Source organism: Anolis carolinensis, chromosome 5 (genome assembly GCF_035594765.1).
Source record: "Anolis carolinensis isolate JA03-04 chromosome 5, rAnoCar3.1.pri, whole genome shotgun sequence".
In the NCBI taxonomy this organism is placed as follows: Eukaryota; Metazoa; Chordata; class Lepidosauria; order Squamata; family Dactyloidae; genus Anolis; species Anolis carolinensis.
The window spans coordinates 142,435,933-142,452,658 of record NC_085845.1 but is presented as its reverse complement, the minus strand read 5'-3'; the positions used below and the strand labels follow the sequence as shown (position 1 = coordinate 142,452,658).

The window sequence follows — 16,726 nt, the reverse complement described above, 5'->3', positions numbered from 1 at the left end:
TCCAAAGGAAGAGCCTTCCACAAACAGTGCATAATTGAGAAGGCTTCTCTCACTGATAAGTGAGACAAAAGGAGCCCATAGCATGCCCCTGGGAGGCAGAGAGAGAAAGAGATGTTACTTCAAATATGGGCATCCTAAGTCATTTAGAGCTTTGAACACCATCATCAGCAGTTTACAATCAGATCAAATTAGTAGCCAGTACAATTCCTTCAAGATCAGTGTTCTGTGGGTTAAAAAAAATAGTTTATCACAATCTAATTCACGATCGAAGTAATATGCATTAAGGGAAAAAATCAGCAAAAAAATATATTAAAATCCATCAGTTTGACCCAAAACCTTCCTTTGACTTAGACACTAGGTCAACTTATACATGATTATGTATGGTAGTAACCATAGCAGGTTTATTACATTGTTAGATTTCTTATTCTTCAAAAAGTTCATAAATGAATTCTAATCCTTTCTTTAAAAATGCTGAATTTAAACTCACATTTTGGCCATTTCTGCTAACTCAAGGTCAGCATTGTGTGGTTTTGATATGGGACTCTAGTCAGCATCCTCACTGCTGTGCTTAGAACTAGTGAGTTGTGATGTTGAAATACAACAGGAAGACCAAATTCACATGGACGCTGCTCCATTTATGCATTAGAGTAAGCTCACACACATACTTTGAAACAAAAGAAGTTCTCTACTTTTTATGTACTCATGTGCAAGAAGCAGTTTTTTTCTGAACACTTACTGTAACATCCTGAAACTGTAGCCTTGTCGCAGTCCCTGCTGGTTGAGGGCGGCTCGTGATCTCCAGGATGGTCCTCAGCAGCACATCTAGCAAACTATTGACTATGACATCTATTTCTTCCAAAATTGACTTTTCCTTTGATTTATTGAATAGGAGGAAGAAAGGGGGTGTTCATGTTGGTATTAAAAAGAAACAAAATAAGGTTTACATCAACCCAATTATAACCAACTGAATTTCTTGTCTTATTTCAGGAACATGTTAAACATTTCATTATGGCAAAGTTTCCCAAACTGTGCTCTTCCAAATGTTTTGGACTTCAGATCACTCAAATCCTAACAACTGGTTAGTTGGTTGGGATTTCTGGGAGCTGAAGTTCAAAACACCTGGAGGAGCACATTTTGAGAAACACTGCATGATGGATTTACTAACTACTGAAATATACTCTAACAAAAAAGCTGCAGAGCCATTCTCCAGACCTTGATGATTGTCCCATTCTGAATTAACTACCTGGTGTTTAAGAAAAATAGGAAAGAGAACCAAACAGGCAGATGTTTGACATAATTACCCACAATGAAATCCCTTTTGAGGACTTTAGTGTGGATGCAATTATTTAAATCCAACTCGTTGTCCTAACTATAGAAAATCCATTGAATCAACAAATGTTGACTTCATGTTTAGCAATTGATTCATAGGGGAGACTAGTTGAGACTAGGAAATAGATTTCAACCAATGCATTCATGCACAGGATAGGACAGGCTCCATCCCAACATATACTCGTACATCTGCAGGAGAATCCTGCAGATGCAGCTGTCCTAAGGAAAATATCTCTGAAGCAGGTAGTTTCCACAAGATGCTTTTCATATGTTCATTGCACTTACTTAGAATATCTGAGGAATGCTAGAGCTTCAGAAAATCACCACTGTAGTTATGATTCCCAGAATGCATTAGCTGGAAGAATTCTAAGAGCTGGGGTTCTCAAAAACTTAATATAAGGTGCTATTTTCTGAGATAGGTTTCAGAGGCAAAATGCAATTAAAGTTCACGACGAATACAAAGATAAGACTGTGCATGGACACACAACACAGTAGCAAAGCCAGAGGAACATTTAGGTCTATACAAAATGAGAAAAAGCTGATCTTCATTTATGAGAGCTAGCCGGAAAGCCATTGACAGACAGCTTATATTTTGCAAGCACGTATATGCTGCCTTGCACTCACTAATTTCTCTTTTCTTCCTCTTTGTGGATTGTTAAAGCGTGCGAAAGGGAATGCCCCATGATGTGAGGCTTCTCCATTTTCAGACTGGTTTCTACAAGTTCTGTCTCCTTCACATCCACAGGGGTGTAGCTATATGGAGGGGGCAAAAATGAAGGCATTGCTTCCCCGAAGAAGAATTGAAATTATCCTTTATTCCCCAAACATTTATCATCATAAACTTCTAGATAATCATTTATTGTGTTTGCATTCCCGTGGTGACTTTGCTTGCCTTTTTCTTGGTATGCCTAAACTGCATTTAAGGCTAGAATTTCATGGATACAATTATTATGGGGGGAGAGCAGTTCCCATTTTGCTCTCTTCCCAAATAGCTGTATCTTGAATCCAATGCTACTAAGTATTTCTAGGAACAAGCCCAATTTTCTATTTGACATGTACCACGGATTTCTGTGTTGGATGCTGAAGTAATTTATCATCATCATCATCATCATCATCATCATCATCATCTAGCAGCCAAGACTTTTAGGAATAACTTATCTGAGAATATCTGATATGTTGTTCTTTTTTTCAGTTTTACACAGAATGATCACTGCTATCTGAAAGCAAATTCAAATATAGGTAGGGGGAATTCTAATTTCTGCATACTTTTAACAGGGAAGGGCATTTAAAATGGCATTTTTAAACCACACATTTTTATTTTTAAGAAATTCAGCTACAAAGTGGAACATTAAAACATTCACTCCACAGATTTGGAATGCACTTTCTCATAAAGATCACCTTCAAGTGTCAGCCAGGAAATAGAATTTCAGCCAAGAAGGGTGGGAGGACAAGAACACAAGGAACATGTTCTTCACTGAGGCCCTGCATAACGGCTTTTTCTTCGAAAGCAATGGCATATTTAAACACTTTCTGAAAAGTATGAGTAACCTACAGGTTTACTTGGTCCTTAGAAACAGGTAAAATGAACTAAGCAACAGGAGCAGAATAGGTTATAAAAAGAAAAGGGGAAAGATTAATGGAGGCCAAATTAGCAGTCTTCAAACTACTCAAGAGCAGAAGGAGTAAGAGAGTTGTTTTCTCTGGCTGTAAAAGGTAGGGATATAACTAATGGGTATAAGTACAGTAGAGTCTCACTTATCCAAGCCTCACTTATCCAAGCCTCTGGATAATCCAAGCCACTTTTGCAGTCAATGTTTTCAATATATCGTGATATTTTGGTGCTAAATTCGTAAATACAGTAATTACAACACAACATTACTGCGTATTGAACTACTTTTTCTGTCAAATTTGTTGTATAACATGAAGGTTTGGTGCTTAATTTGTAAAATCATAATGTAATTTGATGTTTAATAGGCTTTTCCTTAATCCCTCCTTATTATCCAAGATATTCGCTTATCCAAGCTTCTGCTGGCCCGTTTAGCTTGGATAAGTGAGACTCTACTGTATAAGCATTTTAAGACCTCATCAGACCGACTTCTGGTGCGGTTTCCATGCGCTGGGGAAACTGAGCCCCATGGAAGTTCCACGGATGCCATCACATGATGTAAGGTCACTTCTGGTGAGTCTCCATGGGGCTCCTTTTCTGCAGCACATGGAAACAGAGCCAAAGGTTCTCCTTCAAGAGTTGGGTATTACCCGACTCCAAGCCTGAGAAAGTGGGGAAAAGTAGGTAAAAGATGGGGAAAAAACGTGGGATGGCTGGCCTTAGGATGGGGAAAGATGGTAGGGAATAGGTTAAGATGGTTCACTTCTATCCCCCTCTTTCTCCCCATCTGTCTAATGAAGTCCTTGGCCAATGTTGGAAGAAACTAACTTCCTAACTATAAAGCCATTTGTACATGAACACCAGACTGGCTTAAGAGACATAAGTTCTACTTCTCTCGAAGAACTTAAGCAAAGGTCACAGCAAAAGTCTCTGGGATTTTGTACTTACATCATTTACTGCAGAATCTGCAGAAGGTGAACTCCAAAATTCGTTTTAAATCTATGATAGCAAGTGAAACTGCAGGAACAAACCAACTCAACCTGTAGCAGTTCAAGAACTCTCTGCACCTCTCAATTTTTTCTGGAAATGCATCTCTTGCTAAAGACCTCACATCTGACCAATTCAAATAATTTTCATTGGGTCATAAAAAATAAGCACATATTATTTGTGATTTTAATAGCAGGGAACTTGTCCATCATTTGTCAAAATAAAAACTGCACATAATTATTTCTCTTCTTTTAACATCTTATATGTTCCTTTTTCTGTGTGGGATATTCAGAATGCATGAAAAAATAACAGGTTTTAAACACTTGTGAGATCTTAACCAAATAGAAATAAAGAAATATAGTAGTTGGAAGATACAACACTTGAAGAAAATATTGAGTGGGGGGAGGATGACAACTCTCAGCATTCCACAGCACTCTTTATGCTGCCTGACGGATTTGGGGAGTGCTACTTTAAAAGTAACAATTCCAAATTCTTTAAACAGAATGGAAATACACTGTAAATAGGGAGGTCAAAATAAGGATCCCACAAATGACATTATACTTCAATCTTCAATTTTCTAGCACAACATAGAATGAGGCACTGAAAACTAGCAAACAGTGTGCATAGGTGTTACCAGAGATGCATTTTTGGCATTATAGAAAATGAAACATTGAAAATCATTTACACCTAGAAATGTCATATTTGCTGTGTTTGCATTCCTTTGGTAATCTTGCCGGTTCTTTTTTTTTTTTTTTTGAATGCCTAAACTGTATTTCTAAAGGATTTTAGAAGTGTTAAATTACTGTAATTCTAAAAATTTGGGGACTGGTTGAAAATTTTGAAGAGGGGGAGATTTTATTATTGGGGGCGTAATATTCTCATTTTGCCTTCCCCTCAGTAGATACATCACTTCACTTGCTTTCCAGACATATTATTAAGCTTCTACTTACAGAACTATTTTTCTTTATGAAGCAAAATATGTTGCTAAGGATGCGTGCGCACATGATCAGGTCCTTCTGCTCTTGCAGATGCACGTAGAGGTGATGTAAAACTACAGGCAGCAGGATATATCTGGACTCTGTAAACACAAAAGAACAATATGAACACTCTTCTTCTATGAGATTTTTTTCTCCAGTCATTTAAAGTAATTAACAGAACAATTTAATCACATTGTCCTTTTATAGTGAAGAACACTTCAAAGACCGTTCAGAGCCAGTTCTATCATTAGGCAGACTGAAGCAGCCATGTCAAATATATTTCAGGTATCATGACAGGGCAGCAAATTACTAGTTGTTTACTTTGTTATTAAGAGTGTTTTTAATGGCAGAAGAGAAGTGAAGATACTGGTAGGCGTCTCTGGCTCATACACTGAAATATATTCTCAATATCTACCTTTAAGTGTTGTGTTATGTACCTTAGTTTAGGATGGATCAGACAAAATATAGCTAATATGGTACATGTACCCCTTAAAGCCCCCCAAAAGCATGCAGACCTTTATTACAAATCACCTGCAAATGCAGTAGTGTCTTTCCCCAGGGTGTTTTTCCTAGTCTCTCCAAAAAAAACAACAAACGCACAGCAAAAATGGAAGTCAGAAGCAACGTTATAACTCATTTGATGCTCCAAAATGTGTCAGAACAGATAGGCAGGCTTAGAGGAGAAAATGTCACTCTCTCCCTCTGCAATTGGCTACTCCTGAATGGGAGGTGCAATTTGATAAGGTGGCAAAGGCAACAAGATATCAGACCAGTCCAGCAGAGAACTGCATCCATATTAATTTTCACATAAGGAATTAGTTGACAAAAACCAACCAAACCCTACCAGATACGGTAGGCTTCTCATGAATTCACACATTCTCCATTTACTCCACACCTCTGGAATTTGGTAGCATTTACTTATGTTTCTGAGCAACCTGAACTAGAAATGCCCAAAACTAGATAAAATATGGAAGACGGTAACAACGGGAAATGGAAACGAGGTGACTTCAAAATCACCATTTATGAAACTAACTTCTCACTTGTCAGCTGAAATCAACCATTCTTTAGGTGACAAGCTGAACTACAATTGGTCTAATCTGCATCAGCAAGATCTTCATATCTCCTCCTGAAAGCCATGCCACATGATCCTAGGGGAAAGAACAATTTTGCATCTTGTAACACCAGTTGCAAAATAGTTCTTTACTATAGAATGGATTAGGAAGAGTGTGGCTTTTTTTTTGGGGGGGGGGGAGCTTCCAGATGGAGAATTCTTTCTGCTAGCATCCAAAAGGCAGTTATTCCACTTTTAAAAACTTAAAATGTAATGGTTGCAAAATGAAGTCAACACTTTCCACACCTCTGATAAAATTCTACGAGTTAGGCCTACTTGTTCAGTAAAGTTTTTTCTATAAGCATATAGAGAACAAAAATTGATAGGCTGAAAGATGGGGGACATGTGACTTCTAGGTGCTTGCTACCACTGGTTAGAGCTGAATGTGAGTTACACTTTCATAACATCAGTAAGACCACACATTGCCACTTCTTCTCTGGGTCCATTAAGACTACAGAATTGTAGTGCCATGATCCCACTTTAACTGCCATAAATCCATCTTATGGATTCTTGGAATTGGCAGTTTAGGAAAGAGCATATAGATTTCTCAGCCATAGAGCTCTAGAACATTGGTTCCCAAAATTTCCTGATCATGGAACCCTTCAGAAGACTCCCCCACTTTGGAAAATAGGAAAAGCCTGATTTCCATCTATAGGATCTATAGGTGGATGTGAAGAGGAGCATTGATCAGATAGCCTTTTGGGTTAGTGACAGCTATACATCTATCAGTCATACTTAAAAGTCATTCAGTGGCACAGATTCAAATTTCATTTTTAAATTGGAAGTACACTGAGTCTCACTAAAATCTTCATATTCTGGCATGGATGATTCAAAAAGATTTTATTAAAAAATCTTTAAGATTTTTTATGGAACCCCTCTGATATTTTTGAGGAACCTTAGGGTTTTGCAGGACACAGTTTGGGAACTTCTGCTCTAGAGACTCAGCAGCCTACAAATCCCAGAATTTCATAGAATGAAGACATGGCAATTAAAGTAGAATAACAGTGGACGAAGAAAACATTTTGTGGATGTGATTTCAGCATCTTAGAAACACCATGAGACTTAGTATTAGTCACTTTAGCATAAAACTTTTTCAGAATCCCCCAAAGGATGTAGGGAATACTATATCCAGACTAAAGTAATGAAGACTCAAGCAGGTACCATGAAACGCTGTACAACCATACAAACTCAGCTTAGTGCTGGGGGTGGCATTAAATGCCACCCCCAGCAACACTACATGTCTCTGCTTTTGTATCACAAAACATGAAACCCCCTCAGTGCTATACAAAAGTGATTAGCAGGTAAACCTAGCTTCGGAACAGAAAGTTATTTGTCACAGAAAGCTTCTTTTGTCTTAGAAGTTTGAAGCAATCTATTTTCTCAGCCTACGAATCCTTCCCTTGCCATGCTATTTTTCTATATTCAATAGCAAAGCATGTTATAATATTCAGAAGTGTTCCTTTTCACCCTCTGAGACAGGGGAGTTTAATTACATTTCACATCACAATGAGTATCAGCTTTACCTCAGGATATCATGCTTTATTTTTCCAGACCATAACATTTTAGACAAAGTGCTTCCTTTAAGTTTTTATAAGGCCAGGGCAGGAAGAAATGAGAAAGGCATTTTTTCCAGTTGGGGCTAATGGAACGTAAACTTTTAAAAGGGAGAGGGAGAATAACAGATCAGACTGATCAGCAGTTTCCAAACTTTTTTGAGTCATGACCCCATTTAATAGAGGCAAAGTATAATATACACAAACAAATCTCTGTACAGGACATGATGTGTGATTTTTTTTGTTTTCACTTTTTTAAATTTTCATAGTTCAACGTTTTCCGGTAACCCTACAAAAAACCTTGACAACCTCTTTGGGGTTGGGAACAACTATGATAAATCCCCCCTCCCCCCCCCCCTGCAAAGAAAGAAAGAAAGAAATGTAACAGTGTTTTCTTGAACAATGTGAAACAAACAGAATGTTGTCCATGGAACTGAGAGTCCTTCACATTCACTGAGGTTAGGGACACAGGCCCCCACAAAAGTGGGGGAAATGCTGTTTTTTTAACTCAAAGGAAATCCAATCTAGGAATTGGAGTCCTATATGGTCAACTTGCAGCAGAAGCTGGTTATGGAATCATACAGAAGGACCTAAAGATTCCTAGAGAGAACATTTTAATCAAATTGCTGAATGGTAAGAAAGCAAAATAATGACTACAGATTATGTATATGACTAAAATAGACAATAAGGCAATTGAGACAGTGAAAGATTTCTTATACTTTGGCTCAGATATTAATCAGAATGGAGACTGCAGTCAAGGAATGAGAAGATAACTAGGAATTGGAACGGCAGCTATGAATGAACTAGACAACATACTGAATTGTTAAAATATATCATTGAATACCCAAGTCAGGATTGGCTATGCCAGTGTATTTCCAAATTCTATGTATAGTTGTGAAAGCTGGACAGTGGTAGTAAGAAATTAAGCTCTTTAGGTGTATAACGTCTAAAGGAGCTGGTAGATCTCCTTTCTTCATGCTGTTTTAGCTAAAGAGTATTTGCCCTTCCTACCTGGATTGGTGTACAGTTCGCTCTCAACTGTCTTTCCAATGCACTGGAGTTTCACAGCTTGAAGGGATTCATCTGAATTTGTGATTGTTGGCAAGCTTCCTAGGGTATCACGCACCAAATTTGCCACCTCTCTCACATCAAAAAGCTTCAATAACTCTGAGTATACAGCTGGGAAGGAATTCAGAAAGACCACCTAAGAAAGCAAGAAGGAGGAGAAATAATGTGTTATGAACTTCAAAAGGGCAAGGATATGGGACACAAATATTCAGGGGATGGAGAATGGGACTATATCCTTAAATGTTCTTAGTTTGGGTTGTTATGAGTTTTCCGGGCTGTATGGCCATGTTCCAGAAGCTCAGGAGAAAATGCTTCTGAACCATGGCCATACAGCCTGGAAAACTCACAGCAACCCATGATTCCGGCCATGAAAGCTTTCGACAACACATTGTTCTTAGTTTCATTTATCAGAATAACCCAACTTTGGAGATTTCTCTCTTCTCCTCTTTTCTTTTTAATGTAAATGGTTCTAAATTCCATTATTGCTAATTAGCTAGTTTTGAAAAGGAACAGAAATACAAAATGATAATGGTTAAGAGGAACGATGGAGACTGCAGACTTTTTTTAATGTTAATAGAAGTATAATAGGGTGGAAGACTGGCAATATTCTTGGAAAACACTGAGGAACAAAATGAACCCATAGCTCTGTAAGCCCGGCCAAAAGCTTGACAGTGCTTGATTACTGCCAGACGTCTAATCCATCTTCTGCCATCAGCAAATTGATGGAACAAGATGACAGTAAATTGTGTCATTATAGCTAAAAGCAAACCAGCAGTATTGATTTATCATATTAGAAGCAAATCTATGTTTATATTTAAAAAAACACACACACATATATGTAATGTCGGCATAGTAGCAGCAGCATGATAAGGCAACAACCTGAAAAAACTTACTTGGGCCTGAGATAAAGCACTAGTCCCTTTGGTTTCTTGGGAAAGGAAGAATCGCACAGACATTAGCAGCTCTTGGATACAACAGCAGAATTCCTCTTCATTTTGTCCACCAGTAGCAAGCGAGAACAGCTTCCGAGACTGGACTATATACTTAAATATATATTCTTGTGCCTATGAATGTCAAAACATACATACAACAAATGTCACTATTACTTTTTAAAGCAAACTATTTTTTCCAGACCACCCAGAATGCTCAGTATTGTGAGCAAAAATAAGAGAGAGAATGAAATGGTGCATATAAAATAAAATGTTTTAGTTTCTGTCTTCTAAAAATGAAAACTACTAATTGTACTCTCTAAAAATGAACACATCTATCACTAAAAGGGATTACTCACTCGATAGATACTTGTTTAATTATGCCCCCATACTTGTGATATGATTTTTTTACATAATTATGCAATGTGTTAGCCCGTACTAATGGGACTTACTAAGACCAAAGAAAGATTCAAATTGAGAATGTTTTGGGGGTGGTCTGTCAGGAGGGAAGTGAGAAAGTATTTTCTCATGAGAATATGCAGCTTTATGCTGTTTTTAGTTCCATTCATGCTAGCATCTTCTAGCATGAGTTAATATTTGAATAGAAATGTTCTTGGAATCCTCAAATATAAGTGCTAGACTACATTAGTGTTCATGAAGAGATCATCGAAGTTGTACTAAAACACATCTGAACAAGACTTCCATGTTACAGAAGACTGAGTAAGATAATAGTACAATAGATAGATATAGTAGATCCAATTAATAAAGATGTGATGTAGCAGCTACCACTTATGTATTTCCCACTGAATTCCATAAGTCTAGTTTTGTTGGAACTAACCCTTGATTTAACACATTTCGCCTTGGGCATATCTTTGGAACATTTCAAAGCATATGTTTTTTAATAACATGTATATACATTTTAACGTATACATTTTAATGTGTTCATTTTAAAGCACTTTTTCAAATGTAAGCATTTTTCAACTGACAAGTATTAAATATTTTCTGTATTTTCAAAACATACACACGTCTTACATGCACTGTTTCAGACATACAAGTTTTGTGAACTACAGGGTGTTTCAAAAAGATGGACCTGATTTGAAATTGCTGTATCTCTGCAACCATGAATAGATCAAGAATGAAACTATTATCATTTGAAAAAGTGGGGTATGGAGTCTCAAATGATTACTGCTAGATGCCTCACCTAGTGCACAAACAGTTCCTAGCATCAGTCATTCGCAAGATGGTGACCCTGCAATATAAGGCCTGATGATATATTTGTGGAGTTATTTTTAGATTTGTGTCTCACTCAAAATGGTTAATACAACTTGATAACTCATTAAATAATTTTTGTGCAATTGTAACCTACTGCCATCATGAAATATATTACTTTGAAATTGTGCCCATCATTTTGAAACACGCTGTACATTGCTGACTAAAAAGGGCTAGTTTACGTAGTCTATGTTTAGATTCGGAAAATGTGAATCTTAAAAGTTTGTACTGGAATCCAACCTGAACTGACTTTTCATCCCTAGTTACCTTTAATACTTCCTGGTTGTGTGTTTGTCTTTCCAGTTCTGTTATTCGATCTACATGCCACTTCAACACCTTTATGAGGTCTCTAGAAAATAAAATGAAACTTACTTCCAAGATGAACGGTTGAATGCAATGCAGAAAATCATGAAGCCCACGTTAGATTATAAACATTTAATTTTTAGTGCTGCTTTACATATTTATGTTATTGTATATACAAATCACCTTTCTTCTCAACATATGCTTGAAGCACTTTACAATAAAACCATGAAAATAATAAAAAAATGAAATTAAAGCAACTGACAACGTGTATCCCTCCTAAAATCAAATGGCATTACATTTACATCCGTAAATGCTCAACAGAAAATATAGTTATTTTACTAACCATCTAAAAGCTAACAAAGGAATCAACCAAGCCTCACTTAGCAAAGTGTTTCATAAACAGAACTAATACACAGAATGGACAATTTTGGATTTCTATCAACTTCTTTTATGTATGTCATGTAATGTGGCATCTCGATTTACTCAGTGTATACAGTCTCAGACTCCTTTTGGTATTACTATGTAGCTAGCTCTTTAATATAAGTGGGAATTAATTTAAGCAATGTACATGAAGATAAAGGAATCTCTTTCCAAAGTTTAAGACATGTAGGGTAACTGGACTAAAGGAAAATTTGGCACACAAGGGTTCTTGACAATTTAATTATATTTTTATTATCTCTATGCCTCAAAAGTTATTTTTAAACTATGTTTGTAAGCCACCTTGAGTCTCAAAGTGGGGAAGAGGTGGCATATAAATAAATATCACATCTCATCATACTCTTGTTTAAAGGTTACATATAATCACTTTGCTTTAGGGGCAGATGCCTGCTTGACATGAAATGGCATTATGAGAACTGGGTTCACTGAAAAGTTTGTAGTGCAGTTTTTCTCAAGAGAAAGCAATTAATTTTGATGAATATGTTTGGCCTTCCTTCAGCCATTTAAAGATCACTCATAATTGCCCAAACCAAAGCTACTAAGATAGATAGATAGATAGATAGATAGATAGATAGATAGATAGATAGATAGATATAGTTCTACCTGTATGCAAGTGCTCCTGCAAAATGACTTTCAATGTAGGTGTCCATAACTGGCTTAAAATGATGAAATTTGCTGTCCTGCAGCAAGTTAATTATGTGGACCTAAGAATAACAAAAAAGTTAATGAATTTCATTTCTTTAACGTGTCAGTCATCAAAATTAAAATAAGACCAAAAAGATGAATAATGTCTTACCAAACAATCAAATACTTGGGAGCCATACTTTTGAGAATTTTCATCTAAAATTCCAAATAAAGTGTCCAGTGTATCTTGAAGAAACTAGATGAAATGAAAATTTAAGAAATACATTAGTCTACAAACATTCTTTATTTGTTGTTATGGGCAAAATAAAATAAAAGGTTAAAAAGACTATACCTTGACAATTTCTGACCCATCGATTTCCTTCAATTTGGAGAGGCAGCCTGCAATTTTTTCTGGATGGGCTCGCCATTTGAGAAGGTCTAGCATGTCCCCTGCATCGCAAACATTCAAAATGGCATAAATAGCACTGGGTTAAAAATATAATATTAATTTTAGAAATAACTGGTAGACAGAGGGGAGAAACATACATTCTCTCAGAAGTGAAGCCATGAAATTGTAATACAGTATTGATTGACGGTATTTATCTAATCAGTCCACTACATTTATGTGTGTGGGACCACAAGTTTTTTAAAAAAAACATTAGCTGATTATTCTCAGATTTGATTAACATGTTCTCTCTAAGAATCTAAAGGCCCTCCAGCACACCTCGATGGTCACCTTCTGTCTAGAGCAGTGGTTCTCAATCTGTGGGTGCCCAGGTGCTTTGGCCTACAACTCCCAGAAATGTCAGCCAGTTTACCGGCTGTTAAGATTTCTGGGAGTTGAAGGCCAAAACATCTGGGGACCCACAGACTGAGAACCACTGCTCTAGAAGACCAAGGTCTGAGAACCTTGGCTAAACAGTACAACCCCCTCTCCACGGAGATGAGTTCCAAAACACATACACTATGAATGCCTGAAATGATGGAAAATAAATAACCTTATACTTTAACTATATTTGGGTCAAAAGTGTACCACAGAACTGCACTGGAAGATCTAGAGAGACCCACAAATACTTTCACGGGGGGGGGGGGGGAAGGACAGTATTTTTTGAGAATATGAGTTTATCTTCTCTATATTAGAATGTGTTAAGTGTTAATTTTCATTATCTCATTAGTCAAATGCTACTAACACGTTGTTTTTTAATTAATACTTTTTATACTTCAAAGCCTTATAAAATAGAAAATGGCTAATATCTCCATAGCTAGTATGTAACAATAACACCCAGAATATGACCCACAAAGTAACATGTTGCTTTCTAACATCTTGCTTCTAAGTCAGTGGTTCTCAACCTGTGCGTTTTGGCCTTCAACTCCCAGAAATCCTAACAACAACTGGCTAGGATATCTGGGAGTCGTAGGCCAAAACACTGGGCACCCACAGGTTGAGCACCACTGTTCTAAGGTCTTAGCACATCACAGTATCTTCTCGTCTATCTGAATATTTGTCTCTCACTAAACCAAGTTTTAAAATAAAACTAAAATTAGATAACAATAAATGAGCAATTCTAATATTAGTATCTGTATTCATAATTGTAGTAGTTTAAAAATGTGTCCCACTATACTAAACCCATGCCAATTTGAGTTCTATGCACCAGTAGTCTTACAAATCTCTTTCTCCGCTAGCTGATGAACCAATGGTTTGCATCTTTCTAAGGTTAATAACAGAACACCTTACAGAGCATCTTAATGTTAACAAGCCCAGCATTGCATTACTGTTGTTTACACTGTTTTAATAATCAACATGTTGTGTTACCATTCTGAGTGAGTTTAGTTGAGCACAGGAAAGACGTAATCCAGAAGGACTCCTTAGTGGTTTTTACTACTTGGTGGTTGTTTGTAAGAAGATGTCCCTTTGAAAAGGGGAATTTGAGGTAGCGACTAGAATCCTGAAGACTTACATTTTCTTCACACTGCGAGAACAATTAAATTAAATGTGCACTTTAGCTCACTTCATAAAAATGAAATAAAAGGAGGAATAAAACTGTCACGTAAAACTATGTTTCATTGGAAAGCAATAAAATCTGATAATTACCTCTCTCCACCGGGTTCTGTCAGCGTACTGTTCTGAATCTTTACTATTCTCTTTCAGACATACTGGCCCTAAGTGACCTCAAATCCAATGACTTTCAGTACATTTACACATTGAAAACAATCAGTTCCTTATTCAACCCCCATCCAGTTCCCATGGTCAACTTCTACAATGACTTCCCAATGTGACATAACTGATGTCTCACAATTGCCCTCAAAAAGTCCTTTCCATGGCACTAAAACCCAAACCCTTGACTACTGCATCTAAATAGTAGTGCCATTAGATGATTTAATTGTTTTATCTCATACTTATATATATGAACCAGCCCTGTTACTTTTTCTCTCTGTTGAGTGGGGTCATCTGTCCCAAGGTCCTGCTTCGATATGCCCACTTTTATAACCCAAGTATAGTGAATTGCAATAATTACTTCTTCTCTTAATTTCTGCCTTCATTTCCTTCCCCTTCTTCATTCTTCTCCCTTATCTTCAAACCTAGCATCAAAGTCACTTTAGGAAATGGACATTCATTATTCGTTGAACATCACATCCATGGTGCTAAGTGCTAAATAAAACAGTGGTTCAAGTGTTCTGAACTTTAAAAAAGAAACAGTAATAAAGGTTAATGTTGCTTCTTCTATCACATGATGTTATATGACTGGAAGATGTAAACCTTTTGAAAGCATTTGAACCAGGCTTTTAAAAGATTCTATACAGAGAGACTGTCAATAAAGTACAGAGCATAGAGTCAAAAGAACAATACAATTTAAATGAATGAGCTACTAGCTGACAGTCTACTTGCAAAAACATCATATTGTTTTTTTTAAAGAAGTAACTCATTCTAGAAAATATTTATAAAAGTATTTCAGTATTTAATGTCTAATACTAGGTTTTGGTAGTTGGAAAATGCATTTTTTCCAGGTTATGCTTAAGCATAATTTAGGCCTGTAACAAATCACAAATTTTTGCATGGTGAAACTGATGCTTTGTGTGATCTCACTTGCTGTTGCCATATGTCCTTAAATATTTTTATTTTATTTCAACAACATGTTCAAAAACACAACATGATAAGGGAAGTGACATGCATGCTTTCAATTTAAAACCCCTTCAAACATCTTAAAATACTGAGGTCAGGTCCAGCCTAAAACATTCAATAACCCTTTTTAATAAAGGGAAAATACAATCACCTTTCATGTAATTCATATAACTAATAAAAGGAGATCATATATAATAGAAGTGCTTTTTATATACCTTTTTAAAATCACATAGTCATTTAAAGGGGAGGGGGGAGAAAGTAAGGATTTGCTTGCCCTCCCAGCTGAGTGTCTAGATATAGCAAATGATGCGATTGAAGAACAAGGGAAATTATTCACAGCACAAGATATGGCATTGAAAAACAAGAATTAGAGAACCAACAACATAAGCTTGAAACGACATGATGAAAGGCTATTTTACACAATAACAAGTATAGTATAGTATAGTATTCTGGGAGCTACTTCAATCTGCGTGAATCTAAGGGCAGCCTTAGGCATTTGGAGTATTCCTGCAAATAAACTTCATTTCTCTGATTTCTTACTGAAATTACCTTGTGAACAATGAGCTCGTGAGTGCCATCTGGCAGCGTCCTTCCATTTTCCTGCATCAGAGGAACGAAAGAAAAACCAAACAACTTCTTCTCCCCCTTTTCTTTTGCTGAAACACACATATACATTAAAAATCCACCACATTCCGAGCTGGAAATGATAAATGCACAGATTTAGTGAATATAAGGTTACACATACACTACGACACTCGCTCACAGTTAATAACCAAGATATCATAGCTACTAGGATGCTGGCAAAATAACTTCTTCTTGGTGAGCAATACCTAATTTGACTTCAAAACCCCCCAAAACACTTACAGGACACACTCCTAATATAATGATGATGATGATTTATAGACCGCCCTCTTTCCCCGAGGGGACTCAGAGCAATTATAACAGTCAAAACTAAGGATGGATCTAATGAGGATGTTCTTTTGATGGAATGACCTCTATCAGAAGAACTGGAGGAAGGGTGAATCTGCCCTCCCACTGCAACCTGGCAACCCTTCCCCATATTCTTTCTCCCCAAAGAAATTTGGAAAGGCTGTGGCAAGCAAAATTATAGCAGGGGAGGCAAGAGGAAGAAAGCTCAACTTTAGTAGCAGACCTTCATTGGCATTGCGTTACCTGTAGCCTAGCACTCACCGCATTGTTGTTATTCAAGTTAGTTCTGAATAATTATTTTATTTTATTTTAACTTCTGGTTGTATGTTGTATGTCAATGTGTTACATTTTTTGATACGGCCGATGGGCTAATCAATAAAACGTGTTGTCACTGCCTAGCACTCACAAATAACAATGAACAGCACCAATATATGCACATAAGTCTTCTTGATTTCAGTAAAATTTGAAATCCACTAGAGAC

At 36.8% G+C, this 16,726-nt stretch overlaps 1 protein-coding gene across 12 annotated transcripts in view; it reads right to left on the bottom strand.

Annotated features, from left to right (window-relative positions):
* The window catches only part of dock4 (dedicator of cytokinesis 4), a 329,858-nt gene that overhangs the window by 100,016 nt on the left and 213,116 nt on the right, over positions 1-16,726 (bottom strand). For 8 of the 12 annotated variants that reach the window (XR_010006703.1, XR_010006702.1, XM_062982447.1 and 5 more), the window contains 11 exons: positions 15,865-15,971; positions 14,008-14,164; positions 12,547-12,644; positions 12,367-12,450; positions 12,174-12,274; positions 11,097-11,178; positions 9,525-9,695; positions 8,575-8,767; positions 4,873-5,000; positions 1,954-2,082; positions 737-871 (listed from right to left, as the gene is read on the bottom strand). Coding sequence is in view for 10 of the 12 variants with exons in the window: in XM_062982447.1 (XP_062838517.1) it covers positions 737-871; positions 1,954-2,082; positions 4,873-5,000; positions 8,575-8,767; positions 9,525-9,695; positions 11,097-11,178; positions 12,174-12,274; positions 12,367-12,450; positions 12,547-12,644; positions 14,008-14,164; positions 15,865-15,971 (1,385 nt within the window). In the remaining 2 variants the exon portion in view is untranslated. The remainder of the gene's footprint in view (positions 1-736; positions 872-1,953; positions 2,083-4,872; positions 5,001-8,574; positions 8,768-9,524; positions 9,696-11,096; positions 11,179-12,173; positions 12,275-12,366; positions 12,451-12,546; positions 12,645-14,007; positions 14,165-15,864; positions 15,972-16,726) is intronic. The other 4 variants (XM_062982450.1, XM_062982451.1, XM_062982453.1 and 1 more) reach the window with 1 other exon arrangement.